The 27,208-nt window shown below is 37.0% G+C and overlaps 2 protein-coding genes across 3 annotated transcripts in view; one reads left to right on the forward strand and one right to left on the reverse strand.

Moving 5' to 3' along the window:
* Positions 1–2,199: 2,199 nt before the first annotated feature.
* wdr3 (WD repeat domain 3) lies at positions 2,200–15,296 on the reverse strand. Of its 2 annotated transcripts, none has more exons than XM_084422030.1 (27): positions 15,162–15,296; positions 13,880–14,066; positions 13,577–13,786; positions 13,382–13,500; positions 11,062–11,140; positions 10,747–10,842; positions 10,504–10,596; positions 10,275–10,376; positions 9,544–9,641; positions 9,328–9,432; positions 9,010–9,240; positions 8,832–8,925; positions 7,799–7,900; positions 7,586–7,671; positions 7,357–7,495; positions 6,121–6,177; positions 5,920–6,020; positions 5,539–5,650; positions 5,125–5,259; positions 4,027–4,077; positions 3,884–3,949; positions 3,705–3,797; positions 3,501–3,551; positions 3,087–3,130; positions 2,836–2,964; positions 2,608–2,701; positions 2,200–2,516 (listed from the first exon to the last, which is right to left on the reverse strand). In XM_084422030.1, exons 2-27 carry the CDS (start codon positions 14,051–14,053, stop codon positions 2,361–2,363), a joined length of 2,817 nt encoding a protein of 938 aa, XP_084278156.1. In that variant the 5' UTR covers positions 14,054–14,066; positions 15,162–15,296; the 3' UTR covers positions 2,200–2,360. The 2 variants fall into 2 exon arrangements, with proteins under 2 accessions (XP_084278156.1, XP_084278157.1); XM_084422031.1 differs by having other exon boundaries at positions 15,166–15,248.
* Positions 15,297–15,667: 371 nt separating this feature from the next.
* The window catches only part of gdap2 (ganglioside induced differentiation associated protein 2), a 29,329-nt gene continuing 17,788 nt past the window's right edge, over positions 15,668–27,208 (forward strand). The window contains exons 1-7 of the mRNA XM_084420546.1: positions 15,668–15,912; positions 16,760–16,983; positions 19,158–19,297; positions 19,478–19,631; positions 20,226–20,314; positions 20,432–20,508; positions 20,792–20,951. Coding sequence (XP_084276672.1) covers positions 16,787–16,983; positions 19,158–19,297; positions 19,478–19,631; positions 20,226–20,314; positions 20,432–20,508; positions 20,792–20,951 — 817 coding nt within the window. The 5' untranslated portion in view covers positions 15,668–15,912; positions 16,760–16,786. The remainder of the gene's footprint in view (positions 15,913–16,759; positions 16,984–19,157; positions 19,298–19,477; positions 19,632–20,225; positions 20,315–20,431; positions 20,509–20,791; positions 20,952–27,208) is intronic.

Below are 27,208 nucleotides of genomic sequence, written 5' to 3' on the forward strand. Positions count from 1 at the left end.
AGCACTGATTACTGGAAGGTTACCTGCCAAACACACGTACACGTCTCATACTTATTTTCCTTCTTTCCCCCTCTCTTCCCACTCAGCAATTACTGATCATACTGTAGATGTTTTTTCCCTAAACCATAAATCTCACTACTATGCTGTACCTGCTCTTTTGTCCAATAACAAATGTCATGGTTTCTCTAATGTTTTTGTACATTTACACTGTTATTATTTATGTTGTACTGTTTGTAATGTTTACATATAAAGAGATATACTGTAAATCTAGACTCAAAACCCACTCATTATTAAATTTTTTTTACTTTGAGTTACAATTACAGTCATTATTTTTTATTAAGGAGTGATACAATCACTGATCTCCAGTCAAAGTAATAAAGAGGAAAAATATGTTATGAGGTGAAAAGGGGGCAGTAGATGCTTTAAATCAGCCAGATGACTCAAGGATTGGGGAATTGTGGAGATGTCAGGAACATTTCATACACACTCTTTCCATGCTGTGGATGTTATGAGCGCTCTGTTATTGCTATGAAAAATATCAACCACAATATAAAACAAAATTATTTCTGGATAGAAATTGGTTCAGGCCTAGACCACTATTATTCTGTTGTGCTTACAACTAAAGCAGGAGGTTAAAAGGTTATGAGTTCAGACATCTGAGAGAGGGCCTGATGTCTCCAACATGCTAAATATTGAGTCATTATCAGTGATGGCCATGTTTAAATTAATTTGCTTTTCCATAAAAACACGTCTGTGTTTGATTAGTATGTCCTCTTCGATGAGGATTAACACAGAACGTGTTCTCAGGCGTTTAACTTTAAACTTTTTCTGAGGAATTTTTAATATTGGTAGGTGTGACATTTATAGCTTTGAGACCCAGACCGGTCCCATAAAATGCTGCAAGCCTTTTTACGGCTTTATAAATATACACTTCATTTGCTTTTTTCATTACTGTTAGATTGAACAAGTCTGAAAAATGGTGTCTTGAGGGATTTGTTTCATTATTTCCAAGACACTGATGATTAGGATGTTAACACACAGCAGGAACGCGAGGTGTGAGAGGTGGGTGAAAATCGCTGTTAAGACCGAGGAGCACTAAATAAGAGGGAAATTTGTTGCTGAAACCAGCACCATCAGTTTCCAGGAGGTGAATTATGAACCCCACATACGTATGAGCTTGTAACTGTAAATTCAGGCCAGGTTATGAGCTCAGTAAAGTCATTGTGGATCTCCCACCAGCTAAAAAAAAAACACCACAGCCTAGCCAATACAGAAAGATTGAAGTAATTTAATTATTTCTTCACTATTGACAGCTCTTGTGTTTTTACAGGCTTGCAGTGATCAGTGAGTGAGAATCTGTCTTGATGACTCACTTCCTTATCTTTTCCACCATATTAAGCATAACAGAAAACATATGGCTATTAATGTTGGGTGAATCAGGTTAATCTGGGACAGTGGGTAATGTGGAGCACCTAAGACAATATACCCATCACAATACAAAAAGTTGACCAAAAATGTCCCAGAATACCCTAATTTAATCTTGACCTCAACAATTCATATAAGGAACTATCATGATTCATATGCGGTCCTTGCCTTTGAAACATGTCCTTTATGAAATGAACTGAATGCCAGTGCATCATATCATGTGCATGAAAGATTTCACAATAAAACAGCAGTGAAACGCCTCCTATTGTTCTGTAGCTTCTCCTTGCTGGTGCTGCTCGCAACACTTGCATTGACCTGCCAGTAAAAACTTTAGTCTTAGGGGGTTTTTTTGAGCTTTTTTGGTTACACTTTATTTAAAGTGTCCATGTTACAGTGTAATCATATATTTAAGTAAAGCAATAATAATAATTAACTACATGTACTTACTATAGGGTTAAGGTGTGGTTTAGAGTTAGTTGCATTTAACTATGCTTATTTTATAGTACTTACTATAGTAACTACATATAACGTGCAATAGGGACACTGTAAAATAACTGTTACCAGGTTTTAATTGAATCTTGTTTTTTGTTATTATCCTGTAAAAACATCTAAAATCCTTAAACCAGGTTACATTTACAATGTTGTTACATTTACAAACATGCTTTCATAGAATGTGTTGTATGTTTTTCTTGTTTTAAGCATTTCATAGCTAATTTAACAAAATTAAGTTTTTTTTATTTGGATTTTTTTAAAGAACACAACAGCCTCTGTGAATTAATTTGCGGAGAAATTCAACTTTATGGACTTTAATTAGGCAGGTACAAATGACACATGAACTTATAAAAACATTAGCATGATGTTTCTTCAGGATTGTAAAAGCACAAAGCAATGGAGTCTGTTATAACAGTTGAAAAACGTTCGGTTTTGTCATTGTTTCATGTGATTGTAAGAACGGCTCTTTCACGTTTCCTCCTCTTTCTCCTCTTCTCTATAAAACGCTCTGTGGCATCAGCAAAGAACATCACGTCCTCTTTGCTCTCCATCTCACGCTGCAGGAACTGAAGACCGGCGCTGTTGAAACCCAGGACATCCTGAAAACACGGACAAGCAAGAACACACATGCTTACACGATCTGAGAGGTGTGTCAGGGTACTGTTCACTGGCACTGAGAGCGGGACTCACCCTGATCTCTCGAACTTTAGAGATCGTGTTGGCCCGTAACTCGTCAATGACTGACAGCAGCATTTGATTACTGGTGATCTGACCAAAATTGACTCTAGGATAATGGTAAATGAGAGAACTGTTAAGTCAGGAGCAAAATGTTAACTGAGAGGACAAATCAACTTGAATAAATGTAAATGAAATTTAAATAAACAGTAATGTGTTAATGCAATATCTACAGATGAGTACCTGAGCAGGAAGAAGAGGCAGCGGCACACTAGCTCCACCTCCAGGCCCTGCTGTACGTAACCGTTGAAGAGCTGCAGCAGATCCGGGACATAGGGAAACGGCAGCACTAGCAGAGACAACTCCAGCTCACTATCAACACAGAGAGAGAGAATAACAGACTGACCCATAAAACATAACGGTATATAACAGATGGGAAAATGCATGTGTTTTGTGTTAGAGTGCTTTTGACTGGGCTGATGAAGACCTCTTACCTGGACCGAACCTTCTTCATCACTTCCAGAACATATCGAGAGGGCTGCAGATATAAACAGAAATCATGGGAAATATGAAATATGAGTGATGAATCTTGCATTTTAAGAACATTTTCGATTTCAAAATACATACTGTGATGTATTATTTAAAAAGAATCCACTGATATCAAAATCATGTTGTTAAAATGATGTTATGGTCAATAACCGATACATTTATAATATTAAAATAAAAAAAAAACAGTAAAACAAATCGTATTTTATTTGCTGCAAGTGAATTCAGACATCACAACATCAGTGTTATCCGATATATACCTTTAAAAACAATAATATTGACTATTATCAAAATGTATGCATATATATTGTGCACCTCTTATTATTAACCAAATATGACAACCAAACAAAACACACACTCACAGAGAGATTTCCAAAAGCCACAAGGATGGGGTTCATTTTAGGGGGTGGTAACTGCAAAAAAGCAAAAATAAAACAAGTGCATCATTTATGATACTTTCAAGTTCCAGTCTTAATTATGTGCAGAATAAAAGAGAACTTATATCCAATATTTAGTTTAATCTCTTAATGGAATTTGAGTGTGCTTTTCTCTAGAAAACATCATACCTCCTTCCCTGCTGCTTCACAAGCGTCTCTGTGCTCCTCCAGCTTTTTACTTTCCTCTCTATAGAGCTCAACGGCCTCCATTATTCGCTCAGCCTATAGAAACAGAGCACGAGTGTCATTTCTCCATTACTGTATTTAAAGGAGAGGAGCTCTTTATCTGTACAGTTCTGCAGACTCACAGCTTTCACTGTCTCAATGGTCTTCTTCCCAGCAGGCTCTGCTTCTCCTTTAGTCTCTCCAGGAACCTGCGAGGTACACAAGGAAACACTGAGACCCGGCAGAAAGTTAGGAGACATAACTGATCTCTAGGAGAACCACTTACCACGGGTTCACCACCTTTAGCCAACGACTCCTCATATTCTGCTTCCCTCTCCTGAGGAGAAAAATAGTAGACAAGTCAGCTAATATATTCTAATGTTATGTACAGAGCTTATTTTTTACAGATGTACTTTTAACTGCTGATACACTTGGGTTTTTGGGAGAATGAAAATACGAATAAAGTTTCTTCTGCTGTGCAGTAACCATACAATTGTTTTAGAAGAACCAGTGAGCATTTTACAGCATTATAGGTGCAACTCCTTTTGTGAAAGCGGCTCCAAATTATATTTTAAATACTACATATATCTATAAATTAGCAAGTAGCAATATCTATTTTTACAAATCTAGTGATCTACACCAAGTTTGTGATCGGTCTTAAGTCTCTTATCCTCACCAAAGCTGCATTTATTTGATCAAAAATATATAGAAAAATACAGTACAAACAGTAATATTATGAAATATTATTATTTTTATATTTATATATTTTAAAATGTAATTTATTCCTGTGATGCAAAGCTGAATTTTCAGTAGCCGTTACTCCGGTCTAATATGCTGATTTGGTGCTCAAGAGTCCCTTCTTATTATGTTGAAAAAATTGCTTAATATTTTTGAAATTTATGATGAATAGAAAGTTCAAAAGAACAAAGTTTATTTGAAATAGAAATCTTTTGTAACATTATGAACATCTTTACTGCAATCTTTTGAGCAATTTAATGCGTCCTTGCTGATTTAAAAATCTGATTCCGAAAAATCTTACTGACTCATTTAAAAATGAAAGGGACTTCAGCTAATTAGATTTTTAGGTCTTGATGGACCCAAGTCAAAAGATAATATTATTCTTAACAAATTAATAATACATCTGGAATCAAATTATGTAACCCTAAAGTTATAAACAAGATTAAAATCAGTAAAACATTAAAAATATAAAGTTTTTGTAAAATAGCTGAAAATATTTTGCACACTTATGAAAAGCCACTGCATATCAGAAGCATTCTATATTAATGCACTTGAAGCTGACAGAAGTCTACCAGAGATGTGAAGGTAGATCTTAAGATCATTATTTAATTCAGTGTGACATTTTGCTGAAAAACCAAGCACTCACCATTTCCTTCTCCTCCTCCAGGATGATGGGCTCCCTCGTTCTCTCCCACAGCCTGATGGACTTATCATGAGACGAGGAGACGATGTGGTCTCCATTGGGGCTGATGGCCAAGCACCAGACCTCACGATGATGACCCTGAGGAACATATACAGGGGGTCACGGGTATGAGAGGCTCTGTAATAATACAACAGTTCCAATACATCTTTGTCTATGATTACATTGATTAGGGCTTAAGCAAAAGCAGACTGCGGCTTACGTAATGCAATCAGCCTCTGCTGCATATTGAGCGGACTCTTATTATAACTCTAATCCTTTCAATATAACAGCTACTTCCACCTCAGCGACCTTTGGAAAACTCATTTCGGCTATGGAAAAATGCCTATTGAACGCTGTCCAACTATCAGAGAAGGTCACCTCCAATGTCTGGATGTGCTCAAACTTGTCAGCGTCCCACTGCTTGATCCTTCTGTCCTTTCCCGCGGTGAAGAACAGATGGGTTTTAGGGACAAACTGAAGAAACATGACACTATAGAAGAAAAAACAACAGGGAAAAAACAGTGGATGACAAATAATGACCATCTGGGCTGATGTCATCCAGAGACTACAGTTCACAATCGCTGGAGAGTCGTCAACAGCATAGGTAGGTGACACCTGACCGAACACTGAAATCACTGTACTTGTCATCAACCGGTATCATAACTTTCACTAATATAACTGAAAACCGTATAGGTAATGTGACAGGGAACAGACTGTGCCAGCAATGTGTCACTATACGAGCCGCAGAGTTTTTATTACCTGTCGTCATGTGCAAACATAGAGCGATGACAGTCTCCGAAATCCAAACCCCAGATCTTCACGTTTCTGTCTGCTGAGCCAGTGGCTATTAAAGCGCTGTCCTGCAAAACACGCACAGCAAGCCACAAACAACATTTGAGCACAATTACGCCATCCGTCAAAATGACTTGCGGGATGTGTAGTGTTAGTCAGTGCACTCACATGAGAAATGTCCAGGCACAGAACGGGCAGCTTGTGTCCATACAGCGACAGGAAGAACTAGAAGAAGTTGAGACAGAGGGCAAATATCTCATTAAGCACAGCTCACATCCTTTCACTGTCTCGCTGTCCCGATGTTTCGGATAGAGTTGCTGAACAGTATGCATAATGACATCATATTACATTAGTGGCCTTTGGTTAGTTTATATTGTGCTGACATTTCTAAGACACTGTGGCCCCATTTAGCGGTTGGTATTATGTGTGTAGAATTGGAATTCAATTGCCTTTACTCAAAACAAAAGTTGAACTGAATTGACAAGAAGTGGAATTTACCGAATTGCAATTTCACAGGTAATGACAAGTCCTGACTCTATGGTCCATAAAATTAAAATCATTTTATTAAATATTTTATTTATGAGATATAAATTAAAATGAAAAGACATTTTAAACATCTTTTGCCACGAGTATGAGCATAGATGAATGAGGTAGTGGGTATAAAGCAATAATTTACTTTGAAAAAACAATACAGAAACGTTTTTAGAAAAGAATTGCTATATTAATAATTATTTTATAGAAGAGTGTAATATGATTATAATAATAATTAAAATATAAAATAATTAAATAAAATTGTATCTATCCATCTGTTAATTAATCTATTCTTCCATCTATCCGTCCATCCATTTATCCATCAGGCCTATAAAAGCTTTTAAAATACGTTTTAAAACCATCAACATTCAGTGATGTATCATTGAGAGCACAAACACATGAACTGAGATCAGTTAATGCAGGTGCTTAAATAAAATTACAATCAAATGCCAAGCATTCGGCTTGAAGCGTCTCCTATTCTCGTTTTTTAGGAGATTGAAATTTAACTATATTTTGGAGGAATTTTTTTTCCCACCACGATATAAGTGATATAAGAGGCCATCAAATCAGAGTCCCTTTCGTCCATGTAATCCAATCACAAGTAGCTCTGGAAGTGCATTTGACACATACAGTATGTTGTTAATAGGTGAAAATGGCAGTCTATCTCAGCTAACGTGGTGAGATCCACCGAGGTGGATGTTAATATAGTGTCAGTATCTTTACTGGTGGTGAAATGTAATCCCTCAGTAAATGTAATTAAAGTTTAACAGCAGTGTTTTGTTGGATACCGTTCAATCGTACGAATTTAACACAAGAGATGCCACGTTTTGCTGTGAAGTATTGTAATGCTATACCGGTGTTCTTGTGGTTTACCTTTAGTGTATCTGTGTAAAAGATCTTGACCGTACAGTCGAGAAGAGAGACAGCCAGCAGTCTCTGGTCAGGACTGTAGCGCACACACAACACATCCTCATCTAACTGCAGGGTGCGCGTATGCTTCACTGTCAGTTTCCTGTGGATTACACAAAGCAATAATACATTAAAGCCCAGAAGAGAAACCTAGACGAGAGCCGTGATTTGTGATCACAGATAATAAACTCACTTGCTCATTCCTGAGTCCTGATCCTTTATGAGCTCAAAGTCCCAGAATTTCACAGTCTTGTCAGCACCCCCAGTTACAATCCCTCTCTGTATAAACACACACAAATCAATTGAAAAAAGCAGAATATGTTCGCATAAAGCTGAAATCCTCAGGAAGTCACTGTGGTGTTAAATAGGGATGAGAAGTTAGTCCATTGAGAGATCGATATTATACCTGGTCTGGAGAGAGACACATGGACCAAAGAGCTCCATCATGAGCGTCAGTCGTCTCTAGAAGGCTTCCTGAAGCCAGGTCAAAAATCTGAATCTTCCCGCTCTGACAGAAGACAAATAAGGAACGAAATAAGGAATAAGCTACACAAGAAAAATTACAAATTACAAAAGAACTAGTTTTTGTAATAAAGGTCAGTATATACTGACTAAATATTTTACTGCAGAAAATTCAGGATCTTGTCTTAAAGGAACAGAAAATAACTAATCGTTTAAACCAGTGGTTCCCAATTCCAGTCCTCGTGACCCACTGCTCTGCACATTTTGTATGTCTCCCTTATTTAACACACCTGAACCAGATCATCAGCTCATTAGGAGAGACTCCATGAACTGAACTGAGTGTGTCAGATAAGAGAGACCTACAAAATGTGAAGAGCAGTGGGTCACGAGGACTGGAATTGGGAACCACTGGTTTAAACTATAAAACATTGCTTCCGACCAACTGTCATGCATGCGTTCACTTGTCAGTGAATATGACTTCCAACCCGGCACAATGTTTTTACATACCAAGTTTGTTACTGATAAAATAAAATTACTACATTCAAATAATAAAATAAAATAAAAGCATTAACTAATATCAAACAAACAAATACAACAAAATATTAATATATATAAAAAAAATTCCAAAATAACTGTTGCATAAGTGTGTAAAGATATACAGTTAAAAACTAGTTTAATATCAGTGTTCCTCACAAAACAAAGCTAGGATACGGCTTCTGAAAACTTGTAACGTAGTGCACTCGTATGAAATACTTTACAGTTTTTTTTGTGCTTTTTTTGGAACTTGACAGCAGTCACTCTACTTTTTTGTAAGAAAAAGAGCAGCTCAGATAGTCTGCAAAATATCTCCTTTTGTGTTCCACAGAAGTTCTGTCATGCAGGTTTGTAATGAAGTTTTAATGTAATGACAGAATTGTAACTTTTGGATCTCTATAAACTTTCATTGATTGGCGTTAGATAAGTAAATAGTTAAATACCTTCGTTCCTAAGATAATCTGTCTGTCTCCAGGAACAAATAACGAGCAGAGAGCATATTCACATCCCATGGTACGAATGACCTGTAAGGTGGACCTGACAGAAGAAGATACTTCTGGTTAAGATTTTTGTCAAAATCTATAAACCTATGCAAAAATGTAAAATATTTGTCTTCGTCACCTGTTCCACACTTTGACGGTCTCTCCAGAGGCGGAGAGGACGGCTATGTTATCTGAGCTGAAGGCCAGCGTTCTGACATCTGTACGATGACCACTCAGTGTGAGCCGAGAGGTTTTTGTGCCAGTAGGACTCTTCTCTTTGGTCTTAAGCGTATATGTCTCCACTGTGTTATTCTGCAGAAGAAGAGCAACCTTCATCTCTCCATTAGGAACCATAAGGCAGTCCATTGATCTGCAGATGAAAAAAAAAACATTACTATTATTACTTTATAACACGTACAAAGTGCAACTATGCTTGCATCTAGGAGTACTCTCTGACCTGATCTTGGAAGACGCTTTTATGTTTGCCAGTTTTTGGATCTCATCACTCAACTTTCTCTCCACTACAGGCTTAGGTACATCCTCTTCTTCTTCTTCTTGAGAGCTGCAGAACATAACAGTTAATCAAAATACTATTCTTTAATATTAGCAAATGTATTAGGCAGAACTGAAGAAGAACTCAGTGACAGCTTCACATTTCAAAAGTCTCACATACTTTGCTTTTTTCTTGGCTTTCTTTAGTTTTCTCTCCATTTTTTTCTTGACCTGCTCCTCTGTTAGTACAGTAAAGACTTCAAGTGTAGCATCCAGGCCCTGTGGAGATTTTAAAAAAAGTTATCATATGATACAGACTCAGGCCTTGTCCACAATAATACATTTTCATTTCAAAAATATTTTTCTCTCCATTTTGGCCTTCCGTCCACACTGAGACGACGTTTTATTCCTGCAAAAACAGAGCTTTTTGAAAGCACCGTTTTCTTATTGTAGTGTGGACTGTGAAAATATTTGGAGGTATTTGAAAACAATGACGCATGTTTAGTCATGTGACGCATATTGAACAGATAGATGTGCCTGTTATGTGCTAATCACTTTCACACTGTTGCTAAAGATATGTTACTGATAGATGACGGTGATAGAAACACCCTAATCTACAGCAGAATGAAAACATTTATCCACAAAAAAAGACGCAAATGCTGCACAGGGCCCTGTGCGCAGAGACTCAAATGAGTCATTGAAATATATTATGAATAGATTTATTTACGCACAATCCAAACAGGCATATTCACTAAAATAATCAAGACATCCCAGCACTACATATGAATCTGTGAATAACTTCTGTTTAAAAAAACTGATTCATGTGAGAGTTTGAATAGAACCAGAACCATAGAATGTAAATGTTTGCCTAATTATTGCGTCGCTGTGAAATTTACTATGAAACATACTTACATGGCATGCTAGCACATTAGCCTTGGCATCTGTGACCAAGGATACAACCCTGTCTCTGGCTTCCCTCAGAATAGAACCGACTTTCTTACAGCTGACTATCCGCTGTAGACAGAAAGCAGATATTTGGTAAACATATAAAAGAAACCCTTTTAAACTATGTCATGTCAAGTCACTGGCATCCACTGAATACATGAACTGAAAAGAAGAAACGGGATAGAAGAAATATTACTTCTTCTGGCTCTTCATCAAGTCCTTCCTCATCTTCCTCCTCATCGATAAGAGTTCTGACTTTCTTTTCCTGTGGTTCCCCCACTTCTTTACACTGTGAAGACATTTTTGATGTTATTCAGAACACATTCAAATTAGATCAGAGTCAATTCTCTACACAAGACAAAACATCACATTCAAGACTGTGCTGGAATGTAATTCAGCCTACATACACTGTAACCCAGCATGAGTGATATCTCGTTACCTCCTCGATGTACTGAATGTCCCAGGCTCTGAGCTCACTGTCAGCCGACCCTGTAAGCAACCTATTCTCCTGATTCAACAGGACCATTCCCCAAACCTACAGAGATCGGACAAGGTTGCACCGTATTACAACACTAACAGACAGTGTTGGAGATTTATTCTCCAAAAGGGAAGTAAGAAAACACCTTATGAGCAATTACACTGGCTTTATGTCCCTCTAGGATTCCAAAGCGGCTAAAAAGTTCATTTAGTGTGTTGTGTTAATTATTTCAGAAATATTGAGAAAGTCTCAACAGTGTACAGTGATCTTAATTACCTCACTGCGATGTCCCACCATGGTCTTGAAACAATGCTGTGTGTCCAAGTCCCACCACTTTACAAAACTGTCCTTGGAGCTGAGGAAACATGACAAACACAGAATCAGATCAGGAGCTACACCAGCTCATTACTGCGTCTCTGCCCTGAGACCGATCCAGACACTTTAGTAACAATCATTCATTCAGCATGAAGTAGTCTCAGAAAACAAAGCAGTAGGCTATTAAAATGTTTATTTTGCAGAAAATAGTTGCACCGGGTCAAAATTGTTGAGGGAGAAAAAAACACAGATAACTTAAATCAACATATAAGTAAGCAATAAGGTACTATTAGATAAGGTACAGTAGATAAAATGCTATGTCTACTGTAAATGCAGGTACACTCATTTACTATCTCTCACAATACCCTACTCTATCCACCTTATTCCTGACGAGCTTACTGTGTTTTGAATTATGGATGGCACTTCCGGTTTGGGGAACTTCCATTCAAAATCACTGAAATGAATAATTTCTAATCATAAGGTTGCCCTATAAATAAAGCTGATCCGTCAGTTTGACTCAATGAGCTATCAGTTTTCTTTCATGTTTTATTTAAAGGAGCTGTATGTAAGAAATGTATTTCAATTAATCATAAAATGGGCCTGATATGTCACTAGACATTAAGAAATCATGTTCATTTCAAATACTTATATCACTGACAACAGTACTACGGCCAGGATATTGTCATTTAAAAAGTGAAGTTGAAGCCCTCAACTGATGTTGATGTTGTCATCTTGTGTTTTGGCCTGATGCTCCACCCTCCACCTATCTACCAATCACGAAGTCAGTAGTGTTTCGGCATCCGGGTTGCCAGCTCTGCTCTAGTTACCACAGCTGCAGCTACAAACGTTCGTGCTGGATCCTGCAGCCTATCTGGCAACCTCGAGTCAGGGGGAGGGGGAGGGGATACACCGCTCTACAGTAATTTGAAAGTGATTGCAGTACCAGTTTTGGCCACAATCTTACATACGGCTCCTTTATGAATAACATGAGAATAACGTAACGCTCGGTATTTTAACGAGACATGTTATAACAAGAATATCTATGGCAAGAGCTCTTTTCAGTCACCTCATGATAATTTTCTTTTTTCCTTTTGCATTCCGCTGTAATAGTATGAAAAAGGTCAACATATACTGCACATTTGTGGTCTGTTCTCCCGATTTAATTTACGATATATCCCATTAATAATTCACTGGAATGCACGAAGAATCTCTTTTTTTCTCCCCAAATCCTCCCGTCTCTTTCCAGGTTTGTTTTCACAGGTTTATAATTTTTGTAAATGTTTTGTATTAAAAGTAATCCAATTTATTATCTGTCAAAATGACTGAAATCACTTTGAAATACTATCACGCAATGTTGAAGTAATTTTTTTTAAACATTTTATTAAGGCAACGTATGTTACATAATACAGATTACCACAGTGATATTTAATCGTCCGATTTTGCTGTGGAAAGATTCACGCTTTCGGGGTTACTCATGGTCTGTTGAAAGTACCTTGTTGATGCTTTTACACTTTTAAATGTCCTTTTAATTTTCAATGATTGAAGGATGAGTAGAATAATGTAATGTCATTGTATACAGTTTAAAAAAATATATTATTGTGTCAATAGAGCTAGTCTTTCACTGATTGTTTACAGCTTAACGGAAGTTACACCCATAATTTGCGCAAAGTGGCATGGGGCGTAGGAATAATGTGGATAAGCTTCAATGAACAATATCAATGAGAACATATGTTTAAGTTGCTAAGAGTGGTTGCTGGGGTGTTGTGTAGCGATACATAGAAACGTTGGGTGAAGCAGTCATAGCAGTCTTTTATCGTGAATAAACACAGCTATTGACCAATCAGAATCAAGGACTGTCTGGAACTAACCGTTTTATAAGCCATATTTTGTTATTACATTTAAGAATAATGTAAAATATTGGTATATAAAACAAAACATTTACAAATATTATAAACACTATAAATGTTTTTAGTTCCCCTCACTCCACAACAAATCCTTTAAATTTTACAGTATTTATTTTTAAATTGAGTGATATAAGTATATATTCATTATAAACAACTTTTATAATAAATGCAAAGCATTACATTTACTTAAAGCAAATCTGAAACTACAGGTGTGCGTGACTTGGTACATGTGCTATATCTCTGTTTTGCAGGTCAAGGTTAATTGATATAATAATATATATATAACATTCATGTCCATCACACAATAATATAAAGTTGCAAGTATTTTCAAGTGTTGAATTCGTTCAAATGAAATGTAAAGGCTGATTATGATTTACCTTGTAATCAGCAGATTTTTGTTCTCCAAGAACAAAACTTGTGTGACTGCATCTTTGTGTCCTTTGAGTCTGTACAGACCGCACTCATTGATGATATCCCACACAATCACATCTGTGTCCTGCAACACAACATAGAAATTGACTTTAGTTCATGCAAAAATGTATATGGTCAACAACCAAAAATTGTAGTCTTACTCTTGAGCCGGTGACAAGACGAGCACCCAGTGCATCATATTTAATGACTGAGACAGCTGATTTGTGTCCACTGAAGGAGATGTTGCTTTCACCGTTCAGCAGACTAAAGATGCGCACACCTCCATCCTCATAACCCACCGCTATGTGGACACCATCAGGAGAGGGACACAAGTACGTCACCTCATGCTTTTTACCTTCAAGTATAAGAACCTGAGAAATTAAAGGGGAGAGAAGGTGAGTACAACATTCAGAAGTTTATATAAACTGATAAGTCAATGTACTAAGTGATCTTTTAAAACATACCTTCTCAGCTTTGCGGACATCCCATATGAAGACATGTTCACAGGCTCCCACAGCGACATATCGACCTTTCTCACCCCCCTTGAGAGTCACAAACACGATGTTGGCCTTCTGACTGCCAATCACCGCGAATACAGCACTCGCCACATAGCGCAAGTACTGCTTAGTTAAACCCATGGCAAACCAGAGGCTGTAGACACAAAATAACAGTAGGGGATTCGGGTGAGATTTGTCACTACCTAAATCTAGCAAACTGTGCACATTTTGTCATGAAACACATATTTAGAAAGGGTCCATCATACTGCAGCTGCATATCAAATAAAAATGTCTACATGGCTGGATAAATTAGTTTTATATCAAAGCAAATACATTTCATAATTGTTTGCTAATGTATGTGATGAATCAGTAATGTATAAATGTAATAAATCTGTAACATTTACATTATTTGTCTCAATATTAGCCAAGCCATGAATTTCCCCCCAAAATGGTAGTATGTGTATCAGATGCTTCTCCTCCAAATACTATTATATTAAGCTTGTTGAACAATTGTATTATTATATTGAACTTGTGGTGGCCAAAATAAATGTTTAGATTTCTATGTTGTAATCATTATGATCACAAATTATTGCTAACGTTAAGCGAGCTCATTGTTTATGCCTAAAATTAATACATATTAACTGACTGCATGAGTTATATTATCTTTTAACAGTTTGAAATACGGACGTTACTTGGACAGTCACCTCTGATAACAAATCATCCTAAACTGTAATGTAGAAACATGCATTTTCTGTAAAGCGGCTTTGAACCCGCGTATTGTAAAAAGCGCCATACAAATAATTATAAATTTAGCTGCAATATGAAATTGAAATGTTCAATGAAACGGCTTACCCAAACCATGGGGCAAGTGCCACTTCACTACTTTAATTAAATCATATTTTCCATCTCGATGGCAGCATACATTAGTTTGACCTTATATCAACAGAGCTGTAGTTGTGACGTTGTTCAATGGTTTGGATCTTCGGCTGCACCAAATGGCTCATACGCCTTCAAAAAGCTGGGATTGCCAGTTATAAAGTAAATTAATTAAACTAACAATCTATAAACTGAAGAAAGCTTAAACTAAAAAGTGAGCATCTAACTCTAACACCACGTTTCCAGGTCCATGCGACGATGAACACAGTCGACAAAACGTGAACCACATGCAGTTCGTTCAATATATGCAATTATTATTCGCTGATATTAGAAAGTTACAAAATAAGCCACTGTGTATATAAAATGTACTTACATACTATATCAATTAGATGTCCTTTATGAAAATATTACTTCTGTGGATGTGGAGAACATGCTTCCAGTCGCAAGTGTGACATCCAGTAAAGACAATAGTGGTAGATTACCGAGCAGAACTACGATGTCACTTCACAAAATGTTTCAGGAATTTACGTTTTTATGGAAATTTATGTCATACTAAAATATATTAATAAATTAAATAAGTTATAATCATTATTTCCACACCTTATGTGTTTTATTTATATGTTCTTCTTATGAATTATGTGCACACTATTGATTACTTCGGTCTGTTAAGTCATGTTGCAGTCCATGAGGCGTACCAATGTGATTATAATAAAAAAATAAAATAATTTGTTTATTCATTATACTTTATTATGCTTATTTTAATTTTGCGCTGACAGTAGAACGTCGATTAAAAGTAGATTAAAATCTATGACACAGTCTTGGACAGGTCTGTGCGTTTTCTATACGGATCGACAACATGACGACTGTTCCTGCTGCAATCCCGGAAGTGATGAATTTTGTCCTCGTGAATCAGCTGATCAGGAAACTCGCTGAATGTTGCAAACACGATGTGTTAACCACAAGCAGCTAAAATCACATTTTAACAATGGTCTATTTAAAAGCGGAAGCACAGGAGGATGACAGTGGTCACCAGCACAGTCTTTAACGGATTAATTTGAGCTAACGTGGTTTTGTTTTTGCAGTAACGTTAGGCAGGACTGAATTGCTTCACCAGTGGACATCTGGTAGGTATCTGGTTATTGTGATTGATGGTGGTTGTAATTTGTTGTCGATATGGTTAGAATTAGTATGAGGTGTTTGTTCCCCCTTTCTATCCTCCTTAAAGCAATATTGTGCTGCGTGGTTTGTGCTTATTGCAATCGAGTTGAGACTTTTAAATATTTGAACACCTAGCTTTGTTGTTGTCGATGGAATCTAATTTGGGGACTCGACCTTAACACATGCAGCTCATTTCTGTTGAATGTCTTATCTGTTCCTGGATTCCTGTCTGTCTTCACTGATAGAGCCTCTCTTTGTGCTTGAAACGTTCATAAACACTCCACTTCTCTCACTGCAGCTGCTACCCCAGGCACAGAAATTATTGCTGACTACTTTTCCAACTTTTGTCACATGTTGGAAGATTGAAAGTGCATTTCTTTTAAACATTGTGACTCTGTAATTTGGAAGAAAATTGCAATATCTTAAGTTCTTTGTAATGCCGAGTCATTGAGTGTTAAAAACTGGAATGTTTATCTAGGTTTGAAAAACACAACACTTTCACTGTAACTTAGTGGTTCTCAGGAGGCCAGGGCCCACTAGGGGGCCTCAGCAAACTTCTGAGATGACTCTAATGATTTAAATGGGTTATTTTAAAATAGCCAAACAAAAAGGAAATGCTTATAAATTCTACATAACATTTAATGAGCTTTTAACTTAACCTAAAGTAAATTTTAGATCACATGTGATTTCAGTCATTGCAACCACCCACTTACATGTTTAAACTGATGCTGACATCTGTATGTATTATTATTAAAATGGCCCAGGTCACGCTACAGTCTCTTAATGTGTAAATGCTTCCTCTGTGTCTTTTAGTTTCAAATTTGTCAGTGAAGCAACATCATGGATCCCTTGGGAGCTCGTTCCCAGTTTGTGGAGGTCCAGAGCCTCTACACATGGGACCAGTCTCAGGGAGTCCAAGATGAGGTGGATGGAGAAAACCACTTAAGGGAGGAGGAAGACAAGCTGACAAATCATGTCAACTCCTTAACGTCCCCGTTCCCCTTCAGACAAGACATCAACAGCAAGATTGTACTATTGTGAGTGTACTTTACACTACTATTGATATTCCTCACACCTTGTGTTTTTCCCAGATTCTCCACAAGCCTCTGCAGTTATTGCTTAATTTTTTTTTTTTTTTTGCTGTAATTTCAGCCTTAGACCTGAAAGCTAAAGCATCAAACTCTTTTCTTTTGTTATCTTAGTTTAATAATTGAATAATTTAGAGCTACCCCTTTTTTTCTCCACCCACTGTGCTCTTTGCATTAGTTATTTGCACCAGATCTTTACTGCTTTAGTCATTCCCTCGTGCGCACAAATCCCCTTTATAGCTCAGTCACATGCGACCATCTGAGAAGTCCTTCTTGCTGTGCTGTCTGACAGACGTAGCTGTGGTAGGGCAGGATCAAATTCATAGTTTCTCTTTTTTAAGAAAGGGGAAATTTTTTGCATGTAACTTCTCTATGAAGTCTATGAACCAGTCCTTCTGGAAGTTCAGGCAGGAAAAGAATTCAGCAGTGCACTTTGTTTTGTGCTTGCAGGATTTGTTCATAGTGACTTTATCCTTTCATTCATTGGATTTCCATGAAACTGCAAAGCATTATTTTTGTTGTTGTTGTTTGTTCATTTTTCTATTGAAAACAAAATGGTACAATAATAACACTTAGTAACGTTATAAAAAACAATGTTATTTATCAGTGTTGTTATACCCTTTTAGTATTTAAAGCTGCAGTCTGTAACTTTTTTGGGGTTAAAAATGATCCAGAATAATTGTTTGAGCAAGTACATAACCAGCCAGTGTTTGAAACTATCTGCTTGCCTTAGCTTGATTCAAAATGGTAAGCTTGTAATAATGTTTTTAATTCCAGTGGTACTGGTGGATTTCCGCGGGAAATTCGAGCATGTCTTTGCGTCATTACGTCACATCTGTGTACATAAACAAGGTGTCTCGGCTAGTAGGCTATATTCTGTGTGAGGATGTTGGAGATTTATAGCCTTTTCTCACAGCACTTGATATAATTAAACGTATCAATTTGATGGCGGATCCAGAAATGTTCAAACGACAATCACCAGTGACAACTGGAGATTCACCCATTGTAAAATGCAAAAGATTTCGGAGTGGCTACAGAAAAAAAAGAGACTGCAACCGGCCCATGCGAAAACAAGGATAAATATCGGAAGGGCATTACAATGCTGATGTTGTTAACATTAACAATTTGAGAACAAAGTATCATTTGCACGGTTTGACGTGATTTGATGAGCGATCGTTAGATTTAATCAGCGCGATTTTACTGCAATGCTTTTTTCCCCCTTAAACGGGCATTAGTTGGTCAGAACAAAAGTGGATGTTATTTACTTGTTCAGATGACATTTTCCGGTGAAAATTCTTATGTTGGTCATATTTCCAAAAAGTAGAATCTGTGATTCTGAATGCCAGTATCCACACCGGCGCAGCGACTGACAGCCGCACATTCTCCTCAACATTGGATTCATCCGCGCTGTGCCGTGCCGAGGCACAACACACGTAAAGTTGATAATTTCGTGAACAGATTTCGAACAGTGATGATGACAAAGAGGAAAAACTACAGACTGCAGCTTTAATATTTTGAGCCTTTACTTTTAATTTAAAAGTATTAGTAATTTTATGATAATTTGTCATTTTTAATTGTTCAGTTTTTTTTTAAATAACTTTAGTACTTAAACATTAACTTGTTTCAGTTAGTTTCCAGGGTAACATTTCTACTTTCTAATTTCTTTCCCCGGTTTCACAGATAAGGCTTAAGTCTAGTCCCAGACTAAAATGCATGTTTGAGCTGTTTTATTTGAAAGCAACATGCTCTGACATATCTTAAAATATCTCAGTACCATTGTTTTGTCTCAAGATGCACACCAGGAAAGGTTTTTTTTTTCCTAAGGCACATTTATAAAAGCTACTTGAATGTCCTAATTAAACTAATGACTTATCCCAGCTTAATGTAAGCTCTGTTTGTGAAACCGGGCCTTAAATAGATTTTTTTATTTTATTTCAAAGTCTCTACATTTTTCATTTAATTTCAGCTCTATTTCAGTGACTCTATTTATATAACAAAACTATATATATATATATATATATATGCGCTATATTTGTACTCATAGATTTTTCTCACCTTAAATGATTTTCTGGATGTTCTTCTGTATGTGATATATTGGCTTATATCATTCCCTCATTTTACAGTAATGGAGATGTGGCATTTTTAAACTGCACTGCAATCGTCAATACCAGCAATGAGACCCTAACGGACAAGAACCCTGTATCAGACAGTATCCACAGATATGCCGGACCTGAACTACGGGATGAACTACTCAAACTGAAAGGTAGAGGGCGCTACCTGTCTAGCAGATGAAGAACTGTTACATGTCATGCATCTAAATTTGATCTAACTATGATCTTAAACTTTTAATACTAAGTGCTGTTTGTTAAACAGTTTTGGGACAGATCTTATCTAATAATTTTGTTTGAGTGTAAATGATATGGCTGTGCTAATATTTGTCTAGGATGTCGGACCGGTGAGGCAAAAATGACAGAGGGTTTCAACTTGGCTGCACGCTTTATCGTTCACACAGTTGGACCCAAATATAAAGCCAAGTACCGGACAGCTGCAGAGAGTTCTCTATACAGCTGTTACAGAAACGTCATGCAGTTTGCCAAGTAAGCTGGATCATTGCAACACAATGGCTTTTTTGAGTCAAATGTCAGTCTGCTCACACAGACTGGATATTCTGACTTGATTATAATAAGTAAGTATGTTTAGTTTTCTGTCAGTCACTCTCTAAGATAAACACTAAAACAGTTCAAATACAGTCATTTTAGGATAAGCTCATCTTGAGTGGTGTAGCAGTTCCCATGGCAATAAGGCGTTTATGAAAATTACTTTAATGTTCAATACCTGATGATTAAAAGAATACACCTTCTGTGCTTGTGGAAGGAAAGGAAGTTATCTAAGATTTAGATTCCAGCTCTGAGTACGTAAGATTTGGGGATTTTGACCTCACCAAGCCTTAGCTAAAGATAAAAGCCATTCATCTATTGTTTGGGAGTGAATGTGTGTGTCAAGTTTAACAGAAGGTGTTGATGATAGTAATGCTTGATTATCCAAACTACATGTCATCAAAGACACTGCGGTCTGCTGCTATATGGAAAACCTTTTCTTTTTTTTTACCATCTAACTGACTGATGTAAACCATGTATAATTGAAGTCAATAGAACATATTTTTGTGTATGTTGATTGTGTTTCTGTCGCAGGGAACATGCCATGGTGTCTGTGGGTTTGTGTGTGGTCAGCACAGTCAAAAGGGCATATCCACTGGAGGACGCCACACATATAGCTTTAAGTAATTTACTTTTACTTGTCTTGTATTATATAAAGTAAGTACATCACATGTGAGTCCTTCCTAAAGAAATTCACAACGATCTTATCAAAATGTGTTTTCCCAACATTATTTTTCCAGGGACTGTTCGTAGATTTCTAGAGAACCATGGTGAAAACATTGAGACAGTGGTGTTTGCTGTTTCGGATGTTGAGGAGGTGTGTGCCGTTTCATTTTCACTGTTACGCAACAGACTCCATCCTTTAATTCTCAACTGTGCTCTCTCATATTATTATGAAATTTTTATTTCAAGACCAACTTATGTTGTGTTTGTGGGTGAAACTGCTGTAAGCTGAGTGTGAACTACAGCATAATGCAGTAGAGTTTCATGTCCCTTTTCAACAGCTGCTAAATGAAAAAAAAAAAAGTTCCTGCTTGTTTAGTATGTGCATGTATGATTGATTGACTCTGGATGTGTTTGTAATTGATTATGTTTTCCAGCCAGTGTACAGGAAGTTAATGCCGTTGTATTACCCACGCTCAAAGAAAGAGGAGAGAATCGTTCTGCCTCTCCTCCCTGCCGACATTGGCAATTCTGAGGGGGAGCCCGTGGTCCTAGAGAGACAGATCCGCATTGCTGAAAAGCCTGGAAATCTAGAGGGTGAGCTCAAATAATTGTTCGAAGTCTCTTCTGCTCACCAAGGCTGTATTCATTTGATCAAAAGTAAAGTAAAAGTAATATTGTTAGTTTACAATTTAAAGGGTTAGTTCACCCAAATATGAAAATTCTGTCAGTAATTACTCACCCTCATGTTGTTCCAACCCCGTAAGACCTTCGTTCATCTTCGGAACACAAATGAAGATATTTTTGATGAAATCTGAGCCATGTCTCACTCCTCCATAGACTTCTAGGTGACCGAAACTTGCTGGCCCAGAAAAGTTATTAAAGAGATCGTTAATATAGTCCAAGTGACTACAGTGGCTCAATCTTAAGTATATCAAGCGACGAGAATACATTTTGTGCGCAAAAAACAACAAAAATAACGACTTTATTCCACTATTCATTTCCTTCTCTCTGGGCCTCGAGTTAGTTCACGTAGTGTTTTTGCGCAGCTCGTCTGTGTTACACGTCACCACGTAGGCTCACTATTGGCCGACGCTGGTCATGTGTATGATGCGTGTGACGTACAACACAGACGCGCTGCGCAAAAACACTACTTGAACTAACTCGAGGCCCAGAGAGAAGGAAATGAATAGTGGAATAAAGTCGTTATTTTTGTTTGTTTTTGTGCACAAAAAGTATTCTCGTCGCTTGATATACTTAAGATTGAGCCACTGTAGTCACTTGGACTATATTAACGATCTCTTTAATACATTTTCTGGGCCAGCAAGTTTCGGTCACCTAGAAGTCTATGGAGGAGTGAGCCAGTGAGTAATTACTGACAGAATTTTCATTTTTGGGTGAACTAACCCTTTCTGTTTTAACATATTTTAAAATGTAATTTATTCCTCTGATGGAAAATCTGAATTTTCAGCAGCCATTAAGAGGTGGTCACACTACACTTTCCATTCCATTGACTTCCATTCATTCGTATGCCAATTACAAAGTTTGGTGAACTTTGACCTTCGAATTCAGATCACGTGAAGACGTGACCAATAAAAGATCGATTAAGCCAAGGCTCATCTCGGCTGAATAAAAAAAAAAACACATTTTTGCAGTAAAGTACAGTAGATTGTATATTTTAATTCTTTTGATTTTTTAGGGCCCAAGCCCTGAAGGGGCGAAGGCCCTATTGTTTTCGTTAGGATTATTATTATTATTATTATTGTTCTTCAAGGGTTTGGGGGCTTTTGGGGCCTTTAACGTGCTCAAAAACTCATGAAACTTTGCACGCAGGTCAGAACCCGCGGCCATTAGGGCCGGGCTGAAGCTGGTACCCGGGCGTGGCAGGGGGGCTCAACAGCGCCCCCTAGAACACAATCTTAAATCTTGGACACATACAAGAACGTATTAGTATGAAACTCGGTACACATATAGATCTCATCGGGCCGAACAACTTTCGCGCTCTAAGTTATTAGCTCTGCCCAACAGGAAGTCAGCTATTATGGGTTGTTTGAAAAACGCATGCTGTGGAATTTAATGTACTCCTCCTAGGGAATTGATCCGATCCACACCAAACTCGGTCAGCATGAAGTCAAGATATTGAGGATGCTAAATTGCGGACGGATTTTTGATATCTCAAACGGTTTGGCCGTGGCGATGAAACGAATTTATAGCGAGAAAAGATAAACAGGAAGTGTGTTATAACTTCTGCATACATTAACTGATCTTGATGAAACTTCCGCAGTGTGTTCGTTGTAAGAGGCCGATCACATGGATGTGACTATTGTGAGTCAAAGTTATAGCGCCACCAACTGGCAGCAGGAAGTGTGTCACTTTCAAAATGCTTTGAAATCACCCTCTTATTTTTACCCGATTTGCTTCAAACTTTATGTGTATAATGTAGACACACGGCAGATGTAGACCTGTGAAAGGTTTATTGATATCTTAAATACTGTTGCCGTGGCAACGCATCAAACTTTAATATTCTTTTCAGATGCTTTTGAGACTCTTAACATACTTGAAATTGGATGAAACTCGACAGACACATCACATTTATTAGCCGGTAGACATGTGCAAAGTTTCAGAAACGGGCGTGGTGAGGGGCTCAGTAGCGCCACCTTTAGTCAAAAATGGGGGCTTAGTTTTAAGTAGAGTCACAAAAATCGTTATGTATATTGTTCTCATCAAGCCGGACAACTTTCTAATTTATAGTCATAAGCTGTGACCAACAGAAAGTGAGATATTTTGGTTTGAATGTGATTTTTTGTAGAATTCTCTCCCTCTCTCTCTCTGCCTCTGCGTCTCTGTGTGTGTGAGGGGTGGGGGGATTTGTCTTTTGAGTGAGATTTGTTTAAAATTCCTGTTTTTCAAGGTTTCAGGGGCTTTTGGGGCCTTTAACGTGCTCGAAAACTCTTGAAACTTTGCACACAGGTCAGAACCCTCGGCCATCAGGGCTGGGCTGAAGCTGGTACCCGGGTGTGGCAGGGGGGCTCAACAGCGCCCCCTGGAATGGGATCCGAACACTTGTCCATAAATCAAACACACTTGCATGTAATGATATGAAACTCGGTACACATATAGATCACATCGGGCTGAACAACTTTCGTGCTCTAAGTTTTACGCCAGCCCAACAGGAAGTTGGCAATTATGGGTTGTTTGGAGAACGCTTGCTGTGGAATGCGAAGTACTCCTCCTAGAGAATTCATCCAATCCCCACCAAACTCGGTGTGCATGAAGTCAAGACATTGAGGATTCTAAATTGCGGACGGATTTTTGATATCTCGAACGGTTTGGCCGTGGCGAGGAAACGAATTTATGGCGAGAAAAGAGAAACACGAAGTGGTATAACTTCTGCATACATTAACGGATCTTGATGAAACTTCACCAGTGTGTTCGTGGTAAGAGGCCGATCAGATGGATGTAACTATTGTGAGTCAAAGTTATAGCGCCACCAACTGGCAGCAGGAAGTGTGTCACTTTCAAAATGCTTTTGACAAAAGTGGGGGGGTTAGTTTTACCCACAGTTTTAAAAATCAGTACGTACATTGGTCTCATCGAGCCGGACAACTTTCTAATATACAGTTATTAGCTTCGACCAATAGGAAGTCAGATATTTTGGTTTGAATGTGGATTTATTTGCAAATTCAGCCTCTGCTTTTTACCCACTCCTGCTAAGTGTTTTTTTTTATTCACACCAAACTTTTTTAACACGATGAAAATACATTAAAGATGCTAAATTGTGAACGGATATTAAATATTTCAAACGGTTTTGACATGGCGAGGGATTAAAATAATGTCAAAAAAGGAATCAGAAAACATCTCATATATTCTTAAAATTTAATTATACACCATTTATTTTTATATAAAATTATACAAATATTAGAACTAAACCTATTTTATTCTGTTTTTGCAATTCAAAAAGTATGAAAAAGTTAAAAACAGGCTATTTAGTGCTATTTGTTTCAACAAAAAAGCAAACATAGGGCTATACTGCCCTCTTGTGTCCAAAAGGATATCAAAATAGTATATAAAACGTTTTACTAGGTAGGCCTATTGTATTTAAATATAAATTTATTAGGTATATGACTGTGAGGATATTTTCCCATCGGTTAAGCGACGTGTGACACGAGCGGGTGCTTTTAAATCGCTAATATAAAAGTGAAAGTAAAAAAACGGACGTCCGCACGGACATTGATAATGGTGCACGTTGGAAAGAATGATACTTTTAAACATAACACTAAACCGCCATTAGGTGTCGCCAGGCGACCATCTTAATGAGCGAGTCATTGATTCATTCGTTCAAACGATTCATTCCAATGACTGAGTCATTCATGATTGAGACAGATGTTTATGGATTGACCATTGAATCTTTGAGTCAAGCGATTCGTTTCAAAATGCTGAATCATTCAGTAATGAGAAAACAAGTTGCTGTGATCTTTGTTTAACTATTTTTGCTGCTGAAACAGAACAAAAACAGTCAATATTGCATCTAAAATGTAAGTGACTTAATTGTAACTGTTTATTAACCTGTTGTATGAAATCAATGTCACAGTTTCAATCGTGATTGTATTCAGGAAATAGTTGCCTACTCGTCAAGTGAGGTTGCTTAACTCTATCATATGTTATAAAATATATAAAAACTCCATATTTGTAATTTTTATAGTCAGTATGTTGTTAACTGGGTTGCTTTTTTGTGTGCTGCGCTCATTTGTTTACAATTCTCCTGGAGAAGCAGCAGTGCAACCTTGTTACCATTGATCAGTAATACATTTATTATTAACTGCTGATTGCAACTTAAAATGAATGTAATGAAATTAGAATAATCTCTCGTTTTAGTGATTCCCAAGTTATTTTTTTGTTATTGACGTTCTAATCAGGCTATACTTTGGTCGGGCAAGTAAAATTCTCTTTCAGGTAGGCCTATTGTATTTATATATAAATATATTAGGGATGTGACTGTGATAAAATTTTCCCACCGGTTAATCGACATGTGACACCGCTGAGGGCTTTTAAATCGCTAACTATAGTATACTATATACTAGTAAAATACAGACGTCCGCACAGACATTGATAATGGTGCGGAGTAGAGCGAGCATTTTCAATGTATTCCTATGGATGTAGGAATTAACTAAAACATTTTATTTATGTTTTTGTGTCCACTGTTCAACCGCAACCGCGTCACACACACATTCCAGAATTGCAATCTTGACATTCATTATAGCCCTAATACAATATAATAATAAAAATAGTCAACCTAACATAAACGAATTACACTGCTCTGTTTAAATAGTCAGTAGTACAATCTGTACCATTCACAGTAAGCAGAGCTCCACTGTGATGTTTCCAAGCACATTTTTGCGCGTGTGAAGAGGATGATTTTTTCCATCGATATTGGAACACGAGTGAAGTACAAAGCCTATAATAAAGAATAGTTTAGCATCCAAATACATCGCAAAAATTGAAACATTTTGATTCTAATGAGAGGGTTACGTGAGACCAACACTTCTTACTTTCGTTTTTATTTTTACATTAAATTTAAAGGATTTGTTGTGGAATATTTTGAGTGTATCATAAAATCAGAATAAGGTAATACAAGTAATATGTTCTGTCTTATAAATATATAAATATATATATATATATATATATATATATATATATGTGTGTGTGTGTGTGTGTGTGTGTATATATATATATATATAAATATAGCTGCGAGCAGCGATGGAGGGCCAAAGCCGGTGGCACCGCCATCCCCGGTGCCTTTAGTTACCTAAAGGCACCGGGGATGGCGGTGCCACCGGCTTGGGCCCGCAATCGCTGCTCGCAGCTATATTTTTTTATTATTATTATTATTTGTTATGTTGAATTTATGTGATCCTGGCTTTACTCGAGTCTTCAGTGTAACATGATCTTCCAGAAATAATTCTAATATGATGATTTGGAGCTCAAGAAATATTTCTTATTATCAATGTTGAAACCTTTAATATTAACATGTAATATTTTTGTGGAAACGGTGTTAAATGTTTTCAGTATTCTTTAAATGTAAAGTTTAAAAGAACAGCATTTGTTTGAAATACTAGAAATATTTTGTAATATTATACATTTCTTTACTCTAAATGTCTGTAATGGAAATGTCTCTATAATACTGTCACTTCCAGTATTATATTGCATCCTTAATAAAAAGTATTTATTTATTATTATTTATTATTATTATTATCTTACTGACCCAAACTTTTAAATGGTTGTGTATATTTCTTCAGATTACCAAACAACCAGTAGGAATACATTTTTGCCAAAAAAGTTTGGAGAACATTCATCTGGATGACATGCATTTCTCAGAAACACTGTGTAATGTAAAGGATTTTTTTTTTTTTTTTTTTTTTTTTAAGCTATTGCACAGAATATATTCTGCAGTAATTTATTTAATTTACAGCATGGAAAAACAATTGTCTCCCAATAGTGTGATAGATTAATGATTATAGGCAGCAGATAAAGCTGTTGAATGAGACATTTTTTCCTTCCTGGCTATTCATCTTGTTCTGTTGTGGGTGTTTCATGAGTTCAGATCAGATGGAACAGCCTCTTTGTCCCACAACAGGTGCTCTGACTATAGCAGAATCTTCTGCTTTCTGACAGGCCCAGTGTGGATACAGCTACAGTCAAGTGTGTGCGTCTATAGGCACCAATGTTAACATGCCTATATGAGAATGAGTGTATGTTTGGCTTGCTTGCCATAGCACTCCGAACACAAGTGTATATTTATTTGTTAGTGGGAGATTAAACATGTATATTTGTTGGCTTGCCATTATTTCAAGCCT

This window comes from Rutilus rutilus, assembly GCF_951802725.1.
Source record: "Rutilus rutilus genome assembly, chromosome: 10".
Taxonomy (NCBI): domain Eukaryota; kingdom Metazoa; phylum Chordata; class Actinopteri; order Cypriniformes; family Leuciscidae; genus Rutilus; species Rutilus rutilus.

Coding starts and splice junctions, on each gene's coding strand:
- wdr3 (XM_084422030.1), bottom strand. CDS start 14,053: ATGGGTTTAACTAAGCAGTACTTGCGCTATGTGGCGAGTGCTGTATTC. Junction 9,241..9,327: donor AAAGCGTCTTCCAAGATCAG/GTCAGAGAGTAC, acceptor TTTCATCTGCAG/ATCAATGGACTGCCTTATGG. Junction 7,496..7,585: donor CAGGACTCAGGAATGAGCAA/GTGAGTTTATTA, acceptor TGTAATCCACAG/GAAACTGACAGTGAAGCATA.